At 36.9% G+C, this 20,764-nt stretch overlaps 1 protein-coding gene across 1 annotated transcript; it reads left to right on the plus strand.

The window, feature by feature from the left end:
• The first annotated feature begins 8,025 nt into the window (after window positions 1-8,025).
• LOC149807028 (uncharacterized) lies at window positions 8,026-12,196 on the plus strand. The gene is made up of 4 exons (XM_089950686.1): window positions 8,026-9,261; window positions 9,978-10,044; window positions 10,550-10,727; window positions 11,798-12,196. Exons 1-4 carry the CDS (start codon window positions 9,050-9,052, stop codon window positions 12,052-12,054), a joined length of 714 nt encoding a protein of 237 aa, XP_089806812.1. The 5' UTR covers window positions 8,026-9,049; the 3' UTR covers window positions 12,055-12,196.
• Window positions 12,197-20,764: the final 8,568 nt, after the last annotated feature.

A 20,764-nucleotide genomic window follows, 5' to 3' on the forward strand; every position in this document is an offset into this window, starting at 1 on the left:
GAAAAGGTCACAGAAACCTTATTCGGACGTACAACCTTATAGATACACTAGGGCCATTTTAGAAATAGCCCGATCAAAATTTCTAAATTCAAACTTTGATTTAATGTTTAAATTCCTTCAAAAACAATAATAGATACAACACATCTATTGGGGGAAACACAAACACATAAACAATTTCCTCTTTGGTTAAGTGGGGGGGGGGGGCATCTGTCTGGTGCCCCCCCCCCAAAAAAAGTATTTTTCTTCCGATCAGTAGTAATTCAGCAGGGCAGTATCCATTCAGTAATGATGTTGCACGATCATGTCAAAATAGTTTTGTAAGAATCGTCTGTCTTTTTTCAGCATTCTTGTCATTATTTGTATATGTGTTGTACATACATACATACACATACATACATACATACATACATACATACATACATGTAGAGTGTGTCGATTTCTTTCAATACCAACTTGTTTACAAGGAACAATTTGCCATAATTTAATAAATAAGAAAACTATAATTAACAGGGCTAGGAATTAAACTTTCATTACTAAGTGAAGGATAATATTCCCGACTTTCTTATGTATGCGATTTACTGTATGCAGTTGACCAACAATCTTTCTTATAAAGTTTAAATCCTTCGTGTCCACGTCTAATTATGCATAATTTCAGCATCAAGACCCGACTAACATGTTTTATAGGAAGAATCTTAGTAAAACAAATCAAAAGTCGCCGATGCCTTTACTCTGTGCATTGTATCAGACAACGCTACAACTTGTCCGCATCATTACATTATGCCTTAGGGTTAGACAGCATTTACACAAGATAGTTCATATGTGCCTTTGTGTAACTGTCATCAGGAGCTTTATTCATTATGTAAAGCATTTATATCCTGGTCTCCTCAATCGTCGAAAGTCGATGCCATTTCGTTCACTACAGGAACTCAGAGTTACCTACAGATTCCCCACTTCCAAGACCTCACGTTTCTAGCCATGAGCACTCCGTTTTTGACACTTTTTCTACACTATTCTACGTATTTACTATCCGATTTGATAGACATGACGCTACACACACACACACACACACACACACACACACACACACACACACACACACTTTCATACATACATACATGCACACATACACACACACACATACATACATACATACATATATAAAGTAGATGCCATTTTGTTCACTACAGATACTATTCTACGTATTTACTATCCGATTTGATAGACATAACGCTACACACACACACACACACACTTTCATACATACATACATGCACACATACACACACACACATACATACATACATACATACATATATAAAGTCGATGCCATTTTGTTCACTACAGATACTATTCTACGTATTTACTATCCGATTTGATAGACATGACGCTACACACACACACACACACACACACACACACGCATGCACGCACGCACGCACGCACACACGCGCACACACACACACACTTACATACATACATACATACATACAGTCGATGCCATTTTGTTCACTTCAGATACTATTCTACGTATTTACTATCCGATTTGATAGACATGACGCGACACACACACACCACACACACACACACATACATACATACATACATAAAGTCGATGCCATTTTGTTCACTACAGTAACTCAGTTACCTACAGATTCCCCACTTCCAAGACCTCACGTTTCTAGCCATGAGCACTCCGTTTTTGACACTTTTTCTACACTATTCTACGTATTTACTATCCGATTTGATAGACATGACGCTACACACACACGCACGCACGCACGCACGCACATACATACATACATACATACATACATACATACATACATACATACATACACACATGCATACATGCATACATCCATACATACATACATACATACATACATACATACATACATACATTATTACGACTCTGTCGTTTTAAATATGTAATAGAAAAGTGTGAGAAGCAACAGATATTTTATTTCCCTTGATTACAAAGTGAAAATAAAGAGAAAGAACTTCATGGTATTGCGAATTAAATCCCAAAATAATCATAGAATTGCAGACAAAAGTTCCGATGATAAGAGGTATGAATAAACTTTAGTGCAAATCCAAATTAAATCCAACGCTGATAGGCTTGATGTGCCTGCGATGGCATGTAAAGTGTTGTTTTGTCAAGTCTTTTGTTGGATTACAATAATATAATCCGAGATTATGTCCTTTTTTATATTTCACTATAAATCCAAGTCGCTATTTCCAAGAATGTTATCAGAGCACCTTTGTATTTCCAGGGAAGAAATAACTGGAATAACTAAAATTCCAGCCCATATGAACTACTGGTCACAACAATAATACAGAATAATTCTACTAAGATTTTAAATCACAAATGAATAATTTTTCCAGTGACAATATTATATAGTCCACTACTTGACAAGTTGACCTCCGGTCACAATTAGCATTTTGTCATACAAACCCTTACAGAAGGCTCCTAATGTTTACAAAATAAAATCTTAGTTGTAATTATTTATAACTATTTCTAAAATTATAATACAAAATGTAGTAAGCAACAGGAAAACCTGGCAATTTATGGGGAATTTCCAATAAACTAGACCCAGACCCAAATAAACATGTCTACTTCTATTGATAGTGATTTTAATATCAACCCCATACACAAAGAGAAATGTTTTAGCCATATATTACTTGTTCACAGTCTTTAAAATAAAATCAGTAATTAAAGTCGAATATAAAATGAACTTGAATTTTACAGGGTTAAGTCAAACATACAATATTACATGACAATAGTATAAAGTGAAATAAAAATTTTAAAACAAAACTAACAAGCAAACAATGCAAATTTAAACATACATACATTCATACACACACACACACACACACACACACACACACACACACACACACACGTATTCCTCATTGTGACAACCAATTCATTGATATTACAGAACAGAAAATGATTCATACAAGCAGCTTGCATGCAAGTACTGTTTATGGCGTTCCATAACTATTACCAATTTTGTTCTTAATTCAGACATGAGTACAAACCTTGATGATGCCATATCTATCTTGAGGAGGGTCGCAGACCAGATTTCCTCCACCTCATCATCACTTACATCCTCTGCATCTGGTTCATCTGCGAGTCAGACATCATCTTCATCAGTATCGGAGGAACACAGGCGCTTGTTTAGTAGAACAATGGTATATAATTTCAACAAACTTCTCCTTTTTGCACTGTTTAATTGCATGAGCTACATTATTGTCATCACGGTGTTTCGTCTTTCTGTCTGTCATCCTGAGTTGTTGATGCCACGAAGATTTTAAAATTGAATTTTAACTTAATTTTATGCAACTGTCCCATTTAATCAGTTTAATTAAGTTTAGTGGATTCAACAGCCACTAAACTGAATTAAATGCTATGCGAAAAACAATGAAACTATTAACACCGACTAATTTATAGTTTTGCCTTTCCGTAACTTGCTAATGTCCTATTGCTAATGTGTAAAAATATAATCCGCTAAACTTTAATTAAACGTTATGATTCATAAAGTGTGTTTCCATACACATAAGCCCTATAACATTCATAGAAGCCTAGTGTATCAAATAGGTCTTCTTTCAATAGAAGAGTAAACGAATATCACCATGAAATGTTATTGATTTCCCCCAAAATATAATGACCTAGGCATCATCTTTTGTTATATGAGAAAAACCCACATCATCTTTTTTTCTGTACATTTAGACTTGTCACATGTTCTTTTTGTTTTGCACAGAGATTAAATCCATATAGGTCAAGAACTGGTAGGACTGATAACAATTTGGTCAGGATTGATGGGAGAAGAAAAGGTACCTTTCATTATCACTATATATCACTATTTTATATAGTTGCTTTATTTCTGTTTTGTTTTGTTTTTGCCATGTTAAGCACCCAAGACAACACTTATGAATGGAAAAATACATTTCATACAATGCATCAGATTGAACGTGTACACACAGACACACAAATACTTTCACACAGATAGGTTATCCCATATATATATAGTCAGTATATAGCCTTTATTGTCTTGATGTGAAACCAGCACCACATCACTTCACTATTCAAGTTAACCACTAGAACAAGGCACAGTGTTTGTTTCTTTTTGAATATTCTGTACTAGTATTATTTTGAATATAAAATAAGTACCCCAACTATTGTATTGACTGTCTGCGTGATGTGTGTCTGTCTTATGATGCACAAATGTTAATATGTGTTTGTTTCTCCCCTCTTATGTTGTTGTTGTTTTTGTTCTGTTATGTCTTTTCGTTAGTGTGTTTGACGATTCACAAATTTACATTGTTCAATTTTGATGAAATGCCTACATTTAAAATTTACAACATGGAATTTATCACATTTTTTCACACACAATTGCAACAGAGAATATGAAACCTAAGTATGATTTATAAATACATGCATATTTATTTCTTACTTGAATTTTTGTTCAACAGGAACGTGTGGGCATCCATGTCTCACAAACACATACCTAGCTGCTTCACTCATGCAACATAAACTTATATAAAGTTCTAGGAAATATTGCTCATTTTTATGTCCTGATTCTAGTCACCAAAACAAGTAAACTGCGGTGATACATATTTCTATTTTAGGTCGCACTATGACTCGATCTTTTGTTTGTCTGAGTTCCAATACTTCTACTACTATTTCATCTCTGGAAGAAAGGAGAATCCTACGTAAAAATGGCCTTGGGGAAAAGAAAGTTATTATTCCTGCTGATGCTTTGCATGACCAAGTGAGACAGGCCATACTAAGGTAATTATGTTTTAGAAAAAGTGATAAAAGGAGATCGGCAAATTTTTGGAATGAAGGAAACGAGTGAAGTGCATGCGAATAAATGCTTGTATGTTACGTTCTAAATCTATAGAGAATGAACTGTAAAAAAAAAAAGCAACAGCAGGTAGGCACTGTGCAACTCGGTTTCCGCCTCTAGGTTGCTCATCTAGTTACAGTTGAAGTCATAATAGAGAAGATACACCATCGCTTGTTGATGTGAGTTATATCTACTGTTTTTCTTGATGCAAATGTCTCTTTCAAATTGTATCTCTGTGTGCATTTCTGTTTCACAATATGCAGATTTGTTGAGTCATAGAACTTAACTTCCTCTCAACAATGCGAACATGTACAAATTCCCATCTTCAAGTTGTTCCAAGCCTCAACATGAAAAGAATATTCCAGCTGGAAATGGTTTTCTCTAATATTTACTTAGAATATTGTTTCTTGGTAAATCAAATAATTAAGTACTTATTGCTAAACCATCAAGCTTATGTGTGAGTGGGAGTGGTGGAAGCTAATATTTGTTGGACCATAAATTATGCGTTAAGCTCCTATTGCATTTTTAAATAGAATATTCCACAAAATAAAAGTTCAGAAACACTATGTTAAATTTGAAATGTACAGATTCAGTAGATATCATCTATTTTATTTATAGACTTAACTGTATCCCTTTTTGCGATTAGTTTTAATACTGTACTTATTAGACCAGGTGTTTTTCTTAACGTTTATGCGGACAAGTAAGATTTGGTTGAACAAGCTATGTCATACGGTTTACTTGTCAAAATCAAGTAAAAGTATAAAGCAAATTTTAGATACGTTCACAAAACAATATTATCTGAGTAAAAATAATTGAATGATATTCAAGAAATTACTGAAATATAAGAATCGATGACGATTCCTCTCAGTACTCAACATCATCCATTCAATATTTCCAGCCTGAACCAACCTTCTAAATAAATTTAGCCATATCTTTATTCCTGAAATCTTAACGCCAAACAAACACATTACATAATTGTCTTAAAATTGAGTTTAAAAGTGAACATTTTGATATAAAACTGTTATCCGTACTCGAAAATAAAAAAATGTAATATTCATTATCTGTTTTTCAGCTCATTTCCGGCTTTAGATCAGTGTGGTGGTTTTAAGCTGTTAATGCTAAAAAGCAACTCCAAAAAAGTTTTAACCACATTAAGTCACGGAAGATGCACTGCAGAAGACATTAGGGAGTTCGGTAGAGGTCGCATATACATCAGGCCGATTCAGAAGAGTATCGTTATAATTGACATAGAAGACTCCTTTGATGAGCAAGAAAAGTGTTTGTCTTGTTCAAGCATGGTACTTATAAAGGACCTGAGAGAACACATGCAAACTTGTCAGGTAAGGTAGTCTGACTATCAATTAATTGTATCAGGTATTTTGCTCATGTTAAAGCTTTAACATTAATCCAACAGTATGTTACCTCCGTTTATATACAATTCATGTATATTAGACAAAAGTGCAATTTCTAAGGGCTGTCATCTTCGCAAGGCAAGGTTCCGATATGATAACCTATCACCGCCTTGGCGTATCGGGCAGATATTTCTGTGTTTCATGTCTATGAATTTCACTGGATGCAACGGCAAGCCACCGCATCCAATCAAAATTAAGTTGTTCAAATGTGAACACTGTTCCTACATGATTGGGACAAGGGGAGCACACAGCTAGAATGGACTGATAAGTAAGCATTTTTCTAGTCCCAGTCCGTGTTTGCACAATTTCCTTTCTCTCAAATACACCTGTAATGGCTTCACTCTGGTACATAGTCCTACTTTCGAGGTTAAACATCCAAAGTATCCTTTTAGGTCAATTGCCTCCATTATTTTCGGCCAGTGTAGAATGCCCCACGCTATTGGTTACTTGGCATTATGTACGATGGGAGGCAGTTCAGGAAATCCAATAGATGTCACTAGGACAAAGCACCAGTATATATGTTCGATCCGCCAAGGTGTAGATAGGATTATCATATCGGAAGCTTGGCTAGCGAAGATGAAGTGCTGTGTAAATGAAGTTTTGCTTTGCTTTTTTGTTGAGAGTATTTTTTTTTACAAACTTTACTGATACTTAGACAGAATCAAAGGGTATGCATTTCGTTTGGTTAGAAAGTGCCTGTTGTTTAGATCTCTAAATTTATGCGATGGTATCATGTGTGCAGAGTATTTACGTAATGTTGGAGATTGAGAGTGTTATTGCTAAAAACGTACCCACATATTTTTTATGATTTTCAGAAATCAGGAGAAGATGCAGATTTCATTGAAATTTTTAAGTAAGTTGTATGTCTTTGAACCTAGGTTTTAGATCTACTTGACTCAGGACTAGACAATTTGTGTGACGGTCTTCTGTCCATCCTTCAATATTTAATTATTTGCCTTAAATGATTCATATTTGTGTAGAGTGTGTAACTAACTCCCTCTACATTTGATAAATGATTCATATTTGTGTAGAGTGTGTAACTAACTCCCTCTACATTTGATAAATGATACATATTTGTGTAGAGTGTATAACTAACTCCCTGTACATTTGATAAATGATTCATATTTGCGTAGAGTATAGTATAGTTGCATGTACAACTGATATATGATTTACATTCGTACAGTTCCTGCAAACTTGATATGTGATTTACTGGAAGTAGACTGCATGTAAATGTATGGAATCCACTAAATATCACAATAGATCATCACTTTAGTGAAAAAGAAAGTGAGGCTCCAGTGCAGATTGATCGTGTATTATACGTTGTCCCGTTTACTCAGTCCGCTGGTCACTACCCATGTAAACTAACTAAATGTCCTGTTGGTGGATTTTTACACGATGTTTTGCTTCATTGTCAATCTTCTTGCATGTTACAGAGTCTGATGATGGAATTTAATCATCCTTGATTAATAAATATGCCACTTCATAGTCATTCCAGTTGTGTCATACATAGATTTCAACTATTACAGTACAGTTCTTATCTAAAATATATGTCTTGTAGAATGCATATGCTTTTTATGAAACTTACAGGACGACATAAATCTGAATCGATCTATAATCATCTGATTTGTCAAATGTTGTAAATATATTTATGTATTTTCAGCGATGATCCAGCTAACGTTAGTGAGCAGCCTAGTGTTGTAACAACACACAACAACCAGTACTGTAGACCCACCTCTCAACACTGGTGCAATGTACAGTAATGTACCCACAGTTCCAACTATCAGACAACAGGATAATGTCGTGGCCATGTTTCCCAACTCAAGGACTAGCGAGCATGCTGGTATAGTAGCAACAGTACACCGTACCAGTGAAGAGCATGGTGCTGGATCAAGAAACACTGAACATCATAATGATGTAACCGGACATCCCAACATTGGTGATCTGCATCATACTGTAATGACAAATTACAGGTCTTCTTGTTTAGTTGACAACATGGCTGTGATTTTGGAAGAAGTATAAGATGTTTTAAAAAAATATTTTTCGGAAAGATCCAATTATGAGATGCCATGTCATGTTGTATGGTTGCTGTATGCATTCATGCTTAGAATAAAATCGATCAATAGTCTTTGATCAAAGTATATGAAAAACAAAATTTCCTTCTTGAGGCCAATCTGTGCCTTTTCAGCGATACACTACTTTATATGAGATAGTGGAAATTATTTTGCCTAGATGAGTCATAATAACGCATAATAAGATGCAGCTAACTCTAATTAGTTCATTTTACATGCTGGACTATGTAATTTTGTGCCAAGTGACCTGTTTATGTTTCCATCTGCAAAAAGGTAACTATTTTCTTAATATTAAAGACTGGTTTAACACAAACACACGCACACCGATAAGCACCGATTGCTAATATATCCGTTAACTAGTTAATCTTGTTGGATATCTTCTGCTTTGTTATCCAAGTAAAATATATTAATTCATGTATATAGCTTGGCTTCAATTACATGTTTACAGTGGATATCTTTATTTCTCACTGTCACATGCACATGAATGAGTGTTTGCCCTTTGAATTAGGAAAGTTAGATACAACTGACAAATTTTAAGATTCTTAGACTCCGTTGCTTTTCTTTTCTCTTGTTTCAGTATATATTGACGCCTTCTTAGTTTACAAAATTCCACCTGAATTCAGTAATTTAAGCACCTTGACTTCCTCTTTTTTGTTGCCACAGCAAGGACATTCATGACCCAGTAGCTGTCTTGCGCTATTTTCAAAAATCTGTAATGACTGGAAGACAATATGACCAAACATCATTAACAGAACCGCTGGAGGGTGAAACCCAACCCATCTATGTATCGCGGATGAATATGTTTGCAACAGGAATGGAGGAGATCTTGGAAGCGCCCAACCTTCTGGTACCCCTTGAGGTGATATTTTATGGAGAAGAGGCTTCCGACCTAGGGGGACCAAGGAAGGAGTTCCTCACTCATATGATGCAATAGATAATAAAAAAAGAATGTAGACTTTTTGAAATGACTGAGGAGGGTGCATACACACTGAAAGATGACTCCGGTGGACTTGAAAGAAAATACTATTTTGGTGCAGGACTAGTTTGTGGTAAGTGTTATATTTTCGTTACTTGCTGTAGATTTAATTTTTACTATGCTGGTCATAATTCGGCCTTCAATGGACAACATATTTGCGATGTGAAAATTAGGCAGAGCACAATATGCTTTCATGTTAATTTTTGTAAATAGCTTTGGTCTGCAATTTGGTAAGCAATCGATAAAGCAAATCGTTTGTCGTGTAAATTAATGGTATAGGTCTTTCATTCTGTTATTGAACGAAAGTATACTCTCTCTCTCTCTCTCTCTCTCTCTCTTGACATATAAAGCGATCCTAACTGTTTTAGCAAAAATATTTCTGATATTCTTTAGCTCCTATACCTCAGTTTCAGTTTACACGACATTGTTGCAGGCATGGTCAATACATTGCTATTTTTGGCGTGCACTCGTGTCACGCGTATCTGAACACCTAGTAAGATGTGACTGCGATGACCCACATTTCTTGCTTAACAGGCTTTGCCTCGTTTTTGGAGTTAATAAGCGTGAAACAGAAAAATGATTCATTTGGTTTAAATATATCTTTCATTTAATATCACACGCGCGTCATCTTTGGTACCCATTCTATTCTTGTTAACAATATTTTTAGGTTTGTCATTGATGCAGAACGGGCCTCTACCATGTTTCTTAACAGAAGAAGAATTGGAAACGCTCCTGTCCCAAAACTTAACACCAGTCCAGGCACAATTTAGAGATGGCTTAAATCGGCTTGGTTTTGTTGATATAAGCACAAATGAGTATCTAAACTTTCCCAAACCTGCAGCTGTAACCCGGACCTATAAAACTCTTGTAACCTGTTATCATTATACACTAAAAATCTTGGCAGTGATTTTGGGACCACAATATACAATATAGCTTGTTTATTAAATAAGGATTGTAAATATTGTTACGGTTATTTTAAAAGCATAAGTTTATCATGTATTAGATTATGTGAATATCAGCTAATCTCATCAAGCTTTATAAATTTAGTACCCCTCATATTTTCCAATTCTTGAGAGGTAAACTGAAGATGCGCATAACTAGATAAGAATCAAACTGATAATAAAGTCTTATGTGCAAATAGACGTTATGGTACAAAGTCCATTTTGTTATTGCAACCTTGCCAATGAAACAGTTTGGGTCGATTACAACTTTTTTATGTATTGAAATGTTACTTTTCAGTTAATGCGCCGAAAGCCGTGTATTAAGTATCTCTTCAGGCCTTCTGCAACGTCAACTCTGACACAGAGAAAATTGATACATGTCCTAAAACCAGTATTCTCAGATATCGGATCTAACAGAAGATTAAAGGAGGATGGAACATATAAAAAATTCATAGCATACCTTAAAGAAGTTTCAGGTAAATATATAACATCTGTAAAGATAACAAGAAAGAGGTAGTTCTGATTTCATAGATTATAGATATACATTTATCAAAATGAAATATGTGGTAAATGTTTTTCGTTTGCGCCATGGTTATAATTGAACTAGTTTCTTAAAGATTATTATTAGTATAATGATATTACATGTTTACTCCTAAATTACTCCATACTATCTAAATTGTATCTGTGTTCAGTCCGTTGTACCTATGTTGTGTTAGATTAGCATGATTACTAGGACTCCAATATATACACATTTTGAGAGACGTTCGATGCGATAGGTTTATATAGCCTCTAAAGAGAGGTGGACATTTTCTTCTTTTACATTCACATTTCTACGACTTATTGTAAAACAATTTGTTCAATCCTTCTTTGTGGCAGCTAGCTAGGTTTGCATAAACGATTAACACACACACAAACACAGATATATATATATATATATATATATATATATATATATATATATATATATATATATATATATATGTGTGTGTGTCCTTTTCTATGTTAATACCGGTTATATTTCATTGAGTAGTATAAAAAACGTTACATTTCCATTTCAGCGAGCTTCACATGTTCAAATATAAAATATATTGATTTTTGTTTCACATGAAATATATTCGGCATTAACACATGAAAACAACATTTTAATTTTATTAAATAACAAACTTGCTGTTATGTTTATAGTATGAAACCTACTCCTGAACAGAATGCTAGAAGAATCACTCTTCAGCACGCAACCACCATCCCCTATTTTTGTATTCACCGCACTGTCAACGGCATTCAGTATCAGCGAGCGGCTATTGGTACATCAGCACATTAAAAACTGGAATTCACTCCGATTAGTCTATATCTTTGGCCTTGTGATAAAACATTTATGACTATTTGGCATCCATTTCACTATACTGCAAGTTTTCTTTTTTAAATTTTCATTTCGTATTCTATGGAAGTAAATTAATTGTTAAATTTTACAAAACTTGCTGGTTTTCGCGTTGTTCTGTCACTTGGTTTAAGACCATATATATATATATATATATATTGCTTTTTATAGGTGGTAGAAGAGGAACGGAGAAAGCCAAAGTTACGCTGGAGAAAATATTACAGTTTGTGACGGCATCTGCAGAGATACCAGATTTAGGATACTACATGCCACCCAAGATTGAATTTTTTGATGATGGAAGTATGCTTCCTAGAAGTTCTACTTGTATAAATGTCCTTTATTTACCTTTGGGACATTTACCAGATGATGCCGCATTATTTTCCTTTTTTGACTATGCATTTCTGAACGAATACTTCGGAAAAATGTAATCTGACATTTTTCACCTCAGTCAAAATCTGCTTGGAGATAGGGAACGAAAAAAAAGCAATTTATTTGTTTGATTTTACTAGCATTGAATATTTGTTTTATCATAAACTTCATAGAGATGATGACTGTGACTTGATAATATATCACTGGGCGTTAGCCCTATATATATATATATATATATATATATATATATATATATATATATATATATATATATATATATATATATATATATATATATATATTTGTGGTGTGTATGTATGTGGGTGGGTGCAGTTTTGTCTATTATATCCATATTATCAATGTCATCTATATAAAGCGATAATGATTTTAATTCATTAGGATAGCACAAACTTCATAAAATAAGACTTTCACAATGAATCACAATTTCATGCACACCTAGAAATCAGATTTTCTTATGAATTTTTTTTTGGTAAATGAATAATATTGTTACATTATCATCAGTGTCGTAGCTATCTCACCACGGACCACACATACAACTTTTTGCACCCCCCCCCCTTACTGTCACTTTAAACGATTTTCATTCTGGTTGGGCCGTACCCAAAACACTTCCGGGCCCCACAGCAGCTACTGAGGTAGTTACGCCACTGATTATCATGGTACAATCGAATACTATGTATTGCCTACTTATATGAAATCCTGGCAAATGAAAATATGAAAATGTAAAATTTGGCTTACTAAGATATAAAAACATCATGTCAAATCAAATTTATTAATGTTATTAAAGAAATATAACAGATATTTCGTTACTTACATATATTTATCAATAGTATTTCGTAGAATGTTGTTTTGACCAATGTTTACACAATTATACATACTGAATGCCGTCCAAAGCAGGTTTCGATAAGGTACCGTCTCAAGAAAGTGTAAACAGCGGAAATGAGATACATATAAGACTACTGTAAAATTTCAAAATAAAACATTGTTACGATTCTGTGGTCTGAAAGTAATGAGCTGAATGTAGCAACACCTTTAAGTTTTGTACAATTTACAAATAATTTAGTTCTATAAGTTATGAAATGAAACTTTAAGAGGAATTTATAGTATTATGAATTAAATCGAAAACAACACTGTGAAGTGTTGAAATTTGAATTGCAGTGAACTTTAAAGTTGAATGTATTGGTCATTAACATTTTATCGCGTTTAAGCCAGAAAAGTGTTTGTGAGGGATCACGTCGACCTTTCTTCGTTCATCTTCGCCCATGTCAGTGTAAACTTCAAAGGGGCAGCATTCCAACTAAGTGAAATTGACCGGGCTATCTTAACACGGCCCTTACAAAGTAAACATTTGAGCTACCAACCCTAACCGCTTGGTAGGAACTTATGTCCACTTATCATTTTTCAAAGGGAAATAGTTACGCTCCGTCGTTCACAGATTCCGACCTGTCTAAACCTGATGAAAGGAATTATTTCTTTGGGAAAAATTAGGGACCGCTGCCTACGATTGGGCAGAATAAATTAAGGCGTGCACTTTAGAAGCAATCAGACTTTAAAGTGACGACCTTAGTCAAAATTCATAAGTCTGAAATTTCCTGAAAGAGGAGTCTATTCTTCGGAGGAGGCCTAAAGAGAATATTGCTCTCCTTGTTAAAGAAGAAAAGGACCAGGAGACCGTCTTGTAAAAGAAAGACAGGTTTTAATGCTCGGAAGCGTATGTTTTGAAAGAGAACATCAACAAGGTACGCAATTTTAGTTTCAAGTAATATTCTATTATTTGATTGTTTGTTTTATACAAATGTGTTTTCTATGATTAGGTTTCCATATATGTATCGTTTATTCAATTTCATGGAAATGTGTTGATGCTAGAGTTTTTGTGCAATTTATTTTATTCAATTTCATGGAAAGTGTTGATGCTAGAGATGTTATGCGATTTAATTTTATTCATTTTCATGGAAAGTGTTTATGCTAGAATTGTTTGCAATTTACCTTTTAATTTTACAGTTACTAGTTCATTGGTAGAATTGATTGCATACGATTCAAATGTTCATATATGTAGGATTTCAAAGGATTATTTGCAATAACTTCCTTTGTTTGTTAGGACGATACTTATCTAATTATATCTGATTTTGTAATGTTTGAATAATCTTGTAGGTTAAGGATTGCTGCGAGTTACAATTTGTGAATTTCATGCAATATCAATCGAACATGTAGTTGCATATGTAAAAGAATACGGCAATATTCGATAGACGCTCGCGTGGTAATTTAAGACCTGCCACTGGAAGCAAGGTCACTGTCCTATCATACTAAGTCAGAATTTACACAGTGTGTGGATAGCCAACATGCTCTGAGTAACGTGAGGGAATTTTATGTACGTCTAGAGAGTGGGGTATACAGAAATTTAGGGTAATTTTGTCCTTTAAGGAACATCTTTATGGGATAGAGACTGGACAGTCTGAAGACAGAAGTCTGAGGAAAACAATGACGAAGTCAGAATAAAAGGACCAGTAAGTCCATGAATGGCCAAAGCACACAGCTTAGCGAGGATGAACTAGGAGACGTGGATATACGGTCAAGATAGGAAAATGGTGATGCAAATCAGTCGTGGACATTGCGTTCTTTTCACCTTTTGTTATGATGATGAAATAAATACAAATTGGACGCGCCAGTCAAATTATACTGATATAATCTAACTTGAATTGGAATTGGCGTTATTAATTTGTTCTAATTAAATGTGTTATTTTCTTGTCAAAGAGGGCTCGTATTGCTTTATTTCTTCCAGGTATTCTCGCTGAGTTCTCTGTTGAAATTATATTCTTCTTTCACTCCCGCCGGGCTATAATATCGAGGGAGGTCATCCTCTAGATAACTCCAGCCAAATCCAATTAACCACCCCTCTTACTAAGAGGGAAACGTTACAAATACTAAACGTTATACTCCAAGTCCAAAAGAATAGGGTGTTTCATATGAATTCCATATCATGAATGTGCTGATGTACTAACATTATTAATGTATAACAATGGCATTGTCTAGAACTCTTTTGAATGAATTCACAATAATAACAATAATCACAGAATAACATTTTAATGAAAAGTCAATGAGCTCTTTGTAATTTTGATGAGTAATCCAACTCTCAAATTATATCTAAATAAAACATTAAATATATCTGCAGAATAACATTAAATAAGAACATAGAAAAATCGGAATGAATTCATTGTTCAACTCCTATACCTTGTATACACTTTAAGGCTCTACGTTGCATTCATTTCCTATTCGATATAGATCTATCTGTCAACACCTCGCATTTCACATGTTTCACAATACCTCTCACTGCGACAGAACTCATCAGGCTTAATCATCAAATGTGAAATTACCCCAAACTTGTAAACAGGTTCATTATTAAGATTGATTTTGAAATGAGTCAACACATATTAGTAGTGAAGGGGGATACCCTACGTACAGTGGGAATTAGCATTACAGAACCCCTTGGGACACTCTACGTACAATGGAAATTTAACATGGCGAAAAATCGTGGGACACTCTACGTACAAGGGGAATTAACATGGGAATAAATCGTGGGACACTCTACGTACAAGGGGAATTTAACATGGGAATAAATCGTGGGACAATCTACGTACAAGGGGAATTTAACAGGGGAATAAATCGTGGGTCACTTTACGTACAAAGGGAATTTAACATGGGATTTTTTTTTTTAAATTTTAAAAAAGGGGTAGGCAATGGAAAGGCTATCTCTTTTCGAGATATATGGGGCCCTGAAAAGGGCCTTTGGTTTATGTTAATATGCCCTTAACATAAAGGGCATTTGCGACATCTTCTTTTCCTCAAACTTCGTCTTACAGCAGGGCCATACATCAGAGTCCTCTTGAGGCAACCTTGTCTCTCTATATAGACTCTTCTTATCCACAGACTGCTGTTGGTCCTGTGGACAACGGTCCACTTGGATCGGACATACATGAGCATGTCCGTCCTGAACATCATTGTTGACACAAGGGTTGAAGATTCAACGTCTGTCCACATGTTGAGGCTCCGAGAATAGGTGAATCAATGCAGTGAACGGCGCTTATTTATAGGTACAGGAAGGATTGAAACGGATTGAGTTCATTCACCAATCCGAACACGCGTTACAGAATTCAGTCAGCCCGCATCCAATCCGAAGAGTGCAGTCTGTGACGTCACGTAGTCTATATAGATTCGCTAGCGCTTGTGTGCAGTCAATCTATGCGACAGTGATTCAACATGACGGAAACTCAGAAAACGATCCATTGGGGTGCACCAGCAGGGGAGACTGCCCAAGGGAACTCGGACTTACTTTCAGAAGAGGTGAATTGGGATTTTGTGGATTTTCTCTCCTCGCAAGAATTTGTTCCGGAACCTTCGTTACCTTCTTCATTACCGCAAGTGGAGAATTTTAGACAGAGACAGAAAGAAGAATTGGAGAAATTTATACAACGACAAAAGGAAGCGGAACAGGCTTTTCTCCTACAGCAACAGCAACAAGAAGAAGAGGTAAGAAAAAAACAACAGCAAGAAGAAGTAGCAGCAAAGAAACAAGAGGGTGAAAATCAAACGGTCACGGTACTGTTGGACATTTTAGCGGAGTTAAGAAGTCTGAAACAAATGTATCAGACTTCTTTATCACGACCGAAGAGAATACGACCTTCCCGAGCTAAACACGTCAACCCTGTGACTAAGCCTACCGTACCACCCTTAGTGATTTCAACCCAATCATCATCAACATTACGCAGTCCAGAAGTAGGCCTTGGCCGTGGCAAAGGCATAAGGCAGTTAAAGTTGATTGCTTAAACTCACCCCTTCACCATGAAGAAAAAGGCCCTTTTCAGGGCCACCCACATTTCTCGAAAAGAAATACAATTTCAATTTGCCAATAACTCAAAAAAAAAAAACCCCACCCATTTTACCCTTATAGTATGTGTCTGTGTATGAGTGCGTGAGTGTAGCTTCTTATTTTAAAATCACAACTCAAAGACACTTACCTTTTATCATTCATTTATTCTTTTCTCCATTTTTTACAATCCAATTCACAATTCACAACACAACACTTTAATAAAAAGTTCATTGACTTCTTCTTTCTCCTTGTTTACTCTCTCTGTTTTTTAAATTTCTTCACCGTCTTTTCCTCATTTTCTTCCCTTCTTCTTTTCTTCTTCTCCTGTTTCTTTGCCTCTTGTAAATAGAATTGTCTTTTTTCTTCCTCTTCTTCCTCTGAAGAATCCCTCTCTTCTTCTGAAGAATCCCTCTCTTCTTCTGAAGAATCCTTCTTTTGTTCTGACTCCTCTTGTTTCTTTTTTGGGCAATCTGGAGACCAATGTCCTTTTTCTTTACAATAATAACAGGTATCTTGACTTTTGTCTTTTTTAGTCCCTGTTTTTGTTCGTTTTTGACGGTCTGGACACTCTGAAGACCAATGCCCTTTCTTCTGACAGATATAGCAAGTATCTTGACTTTTATCTCGAAAGGAAGGAGAGTAGTCCGTAGGCTGGTCTGAAGAGAATTTTCTAATGACCCCTCGCAAAGCTCTGACGAAACGTTCCATCTGGTTAGTCTCTTCCATCGTTGTGCTCGGCTTGAGAGTGAAATGAATAGTGAAAGGACAAGACACACACTCTTTTATATACGCTGGTCTGCTATGACTATAAAGTAGCTCATGGTGTTTGAACTTGAGTCATTTGACTTTTTGCTTTCAAGATGAAACGATCCCATTCATTCGAGAAGTAAGAGGCAGAAACGTGATCTATCGCCTCGTACCAGGGCTGAAATCTTGGCACAAATTCATGCCAGTGATTTTGAAGAGGACATGAGTGAACCAGAATCCGAACCCTCTAAAACAAGTTCACCACCCTTAGTCAACCCTGAAAATTACTATTCCATTCGAGAGACGGAAAAGCGCTCCTCTAGAAAATTTAGAACCACGGCTTACAAATACACAGTGAAGTTTAAAGATTTCAAGGCTGAAGTGCCGTTAGAGAAAGCAGAAGTGTTCATCACTGAGGTGTGGGATTCTTTGCTCACTGCACTCAAGCGACAATGTCAACCCAAAGAAGACCATCGCTTGAGATTTCCATACAACACGACGGTTTGAAATCCCCTGTTTGGATCGAGTTTAGCACCCCTGCAGAATTGACTGCTTCCAAAGTCATGGACAAGATTCAACACGTACAACAATCTAATGATCAGTTTGACATCACCGATGGTAAAGCCACACTGGACATGACCCACGTCTCTCCTCCTCAAGGGACTGGACGCAAAAAGATGTTATTGGTGGACGACCTTCGCAACACCAAAACGAGTCTCGTCCGAATTAACAACCCTCATGACCAGATGTGTTTAGCCCGTGCCATCGTGGTGGGACGAACCTATGCCAACAAGAACGACACGGTAGAATGGAAAAGAACCTGGAACACTATTCAACGTTCCTATCGAGCCAAACAACGAAACGAAGCAGAACTCCTGTTACAACAAGCCGGACTGTCCAAAGACGCACCCTGTGGCATTCCTGAGATGCAAAAATTGCAAGATGCCCTAGCTCCACGATACACCTTGAAAGTGCACCCTCAAGAAGTGCGTGGGTCTCTGTTGTTTCGAGGCCAAGACTTTAAGGACGGAAAATACATTCACCTTTATCATCACGATGACCATTTCGATACCATTACCAGTATCACTGCATTCCTGCGATACGGTTATTACTGTGAGAAATGTGACCATGGTTATAACAATCGAGAGCAACACAAACATTGTGGATCGAAATGCACAGGATGTTTGGCCTCTTCACCCTGTCTGAGCGAAGAACCAGTGCCTTGTTCCACTTGTCTGCGCACGTTTGTCAGCCCTACCTGTTACCAACAACATTTGAAGACGCAAGGTTCACAGAAAAAATGCGCTTGTCAACTCCTGAGATTGTGCTCTACGTGTGAACAAGTCATACGTACCAATAATACCAAGGCACACGTATGTTCAGGAAAGAAAAAATGTCACATTTGTCACCACATCGTGGACTTGGAACACGAATGTTACGTGCAAAAATACCAACCCCCACCAGAGAAAGAGGACGGTCACAAGAAGAAAGGCAATTTCATCTTTTTCGATTTCGAATGCATGCAAGAGACTGGCATTCACATTCCTAATTTCTGCGTGGCTCATCGAGCGTGCGAGAAGTGCATTCAAGAACCTATCTTCAGTCATTGCCCTCACTGCAGCAAGATTCCCGGAGGGCGTGAAAAAATCTTTCGGGGACCAAACACGTTAGCCGATTTTGCCCAATGGGTCTTAGACCCCGTCGACAAGACGTGGAGCCAAGAGGACATCGAACGTTACGGAGATTGTCATCGTCATGCCACGGTGATGGCTCACAATTTCTCCGGATACGATGGACAGTTTCTTCTCAGATACTATACGGAACAAGGCACCGAGCGTCCTAAAGTGACTTTGAACGGAGCCAAAATCATTTTCATGCAAGTGGGACAAGTGCAGTTTAAAGATTCGATGAGTTACTTGGCCATGCCTTTGAGTCGAATGCCTAAAACGTTTGGAATGACAGAAATGGCTAAAGGGTACTTTCCACACTTTTTCAATACGGAAGCCAATCAACACGCCGTTCTACCCCATTTGCCTGAGGCTCACTATTACGACCCCGACAACATGCGTACCGAACAACGAGAAGCTTTCTACGCTTGGTACCAGGCTCATGCCTCTGACCCTTTCGACTTTCAGGAAGAAATGCTAAAGTATTGTCGTTCCGACGTGGACATTTTACGGCGTTGCTGTGGAAAATTTCGAGAACTGTTCATGGAACACGGAGGGGTCGATCCTTTGAAAGAAGCTTGCACCATTGCCAAAGCGTGTTCCTTAGTGTATCGACAACGATTCATGCCTGAAAACACCGTAGCTGTCATCAGCCCTCAAACGACCCACTTTGTCAAACGTCAATACTCGGTCAAAGCCCTACGTTGGTTACATTACTTGTGCGACAAGGAAGACAAGTGGATTCAGCATGCCCGCAACGGAGGGGGCGAAAAGACCATCGGAACGTATTCGGTCGATGGCTGGGACTTAGAAAACCCCAAGATCGTGTACGAGTTTAACGGTTGCTTATTTCACGGATGTCCCGTCTGTTACCCTGACCGTGGCACTAAAAATCAGTTTTTGCAACGAACCATGGAAGACTTGTACCAGGACACTTGTCAGCGGCGCCTAAAGTTGGAACAGGAAGGATACCAAGTGGTGGAAATGTGGGAACACGAGTACGATCACCGTATGAAAACCGATCCCGAGTTTAAACGCCTCGTGGAAAGTTACCAGTTCATGGATCCGCTGAACCCGAGGGATAGTTTGTACGGAGGAAGGACCAATGCCACCTGTTTGCTGTACCAAGCCGACGAAGAGAAAGGAGAAGAAATCAAATACTTGGACGTGTGTTCGCTGTATCCCTACGTGTGCAAATATTGTCGCTTTCCTGTAGGGCACCCGCAATTGCTGACGGAACACATCGACCTGAAAAACATTCGACAATACGAAGGCTTGATCAAGTGCAAAGTTTTGCCTCCCACGAACCTATACCATCCCGTCTTACCTCACCATTGTCAAGGCAAACTGATGTTTCCCTTGTGCCGTACTTGTGCCGAAACGTGCAACCAAGACCAACCTTGTCATCACAGCCAGGAAGAACGGGCCTTGACGGGAACCTGGGTCAGCGTGGAATTGTTCAAAGCTCTGGAC

The sequence above is a fragment of the Sinohyriopsis cumingii genome, chromosome 1 (assembly GCF_028554795.1).
Source record: "Sinohyriopsis cumingii isolate HCF-2022 chromosome 1, ASM2855479v2, whole genome shotgun sequence".
Taxonomy (NCBI): Eukaryota; Metazoa; Mollusca; class Bivalvia; order Unionida; family Unionidae; genus Sinohyriopsis; species Sinohyriopsis cumingii.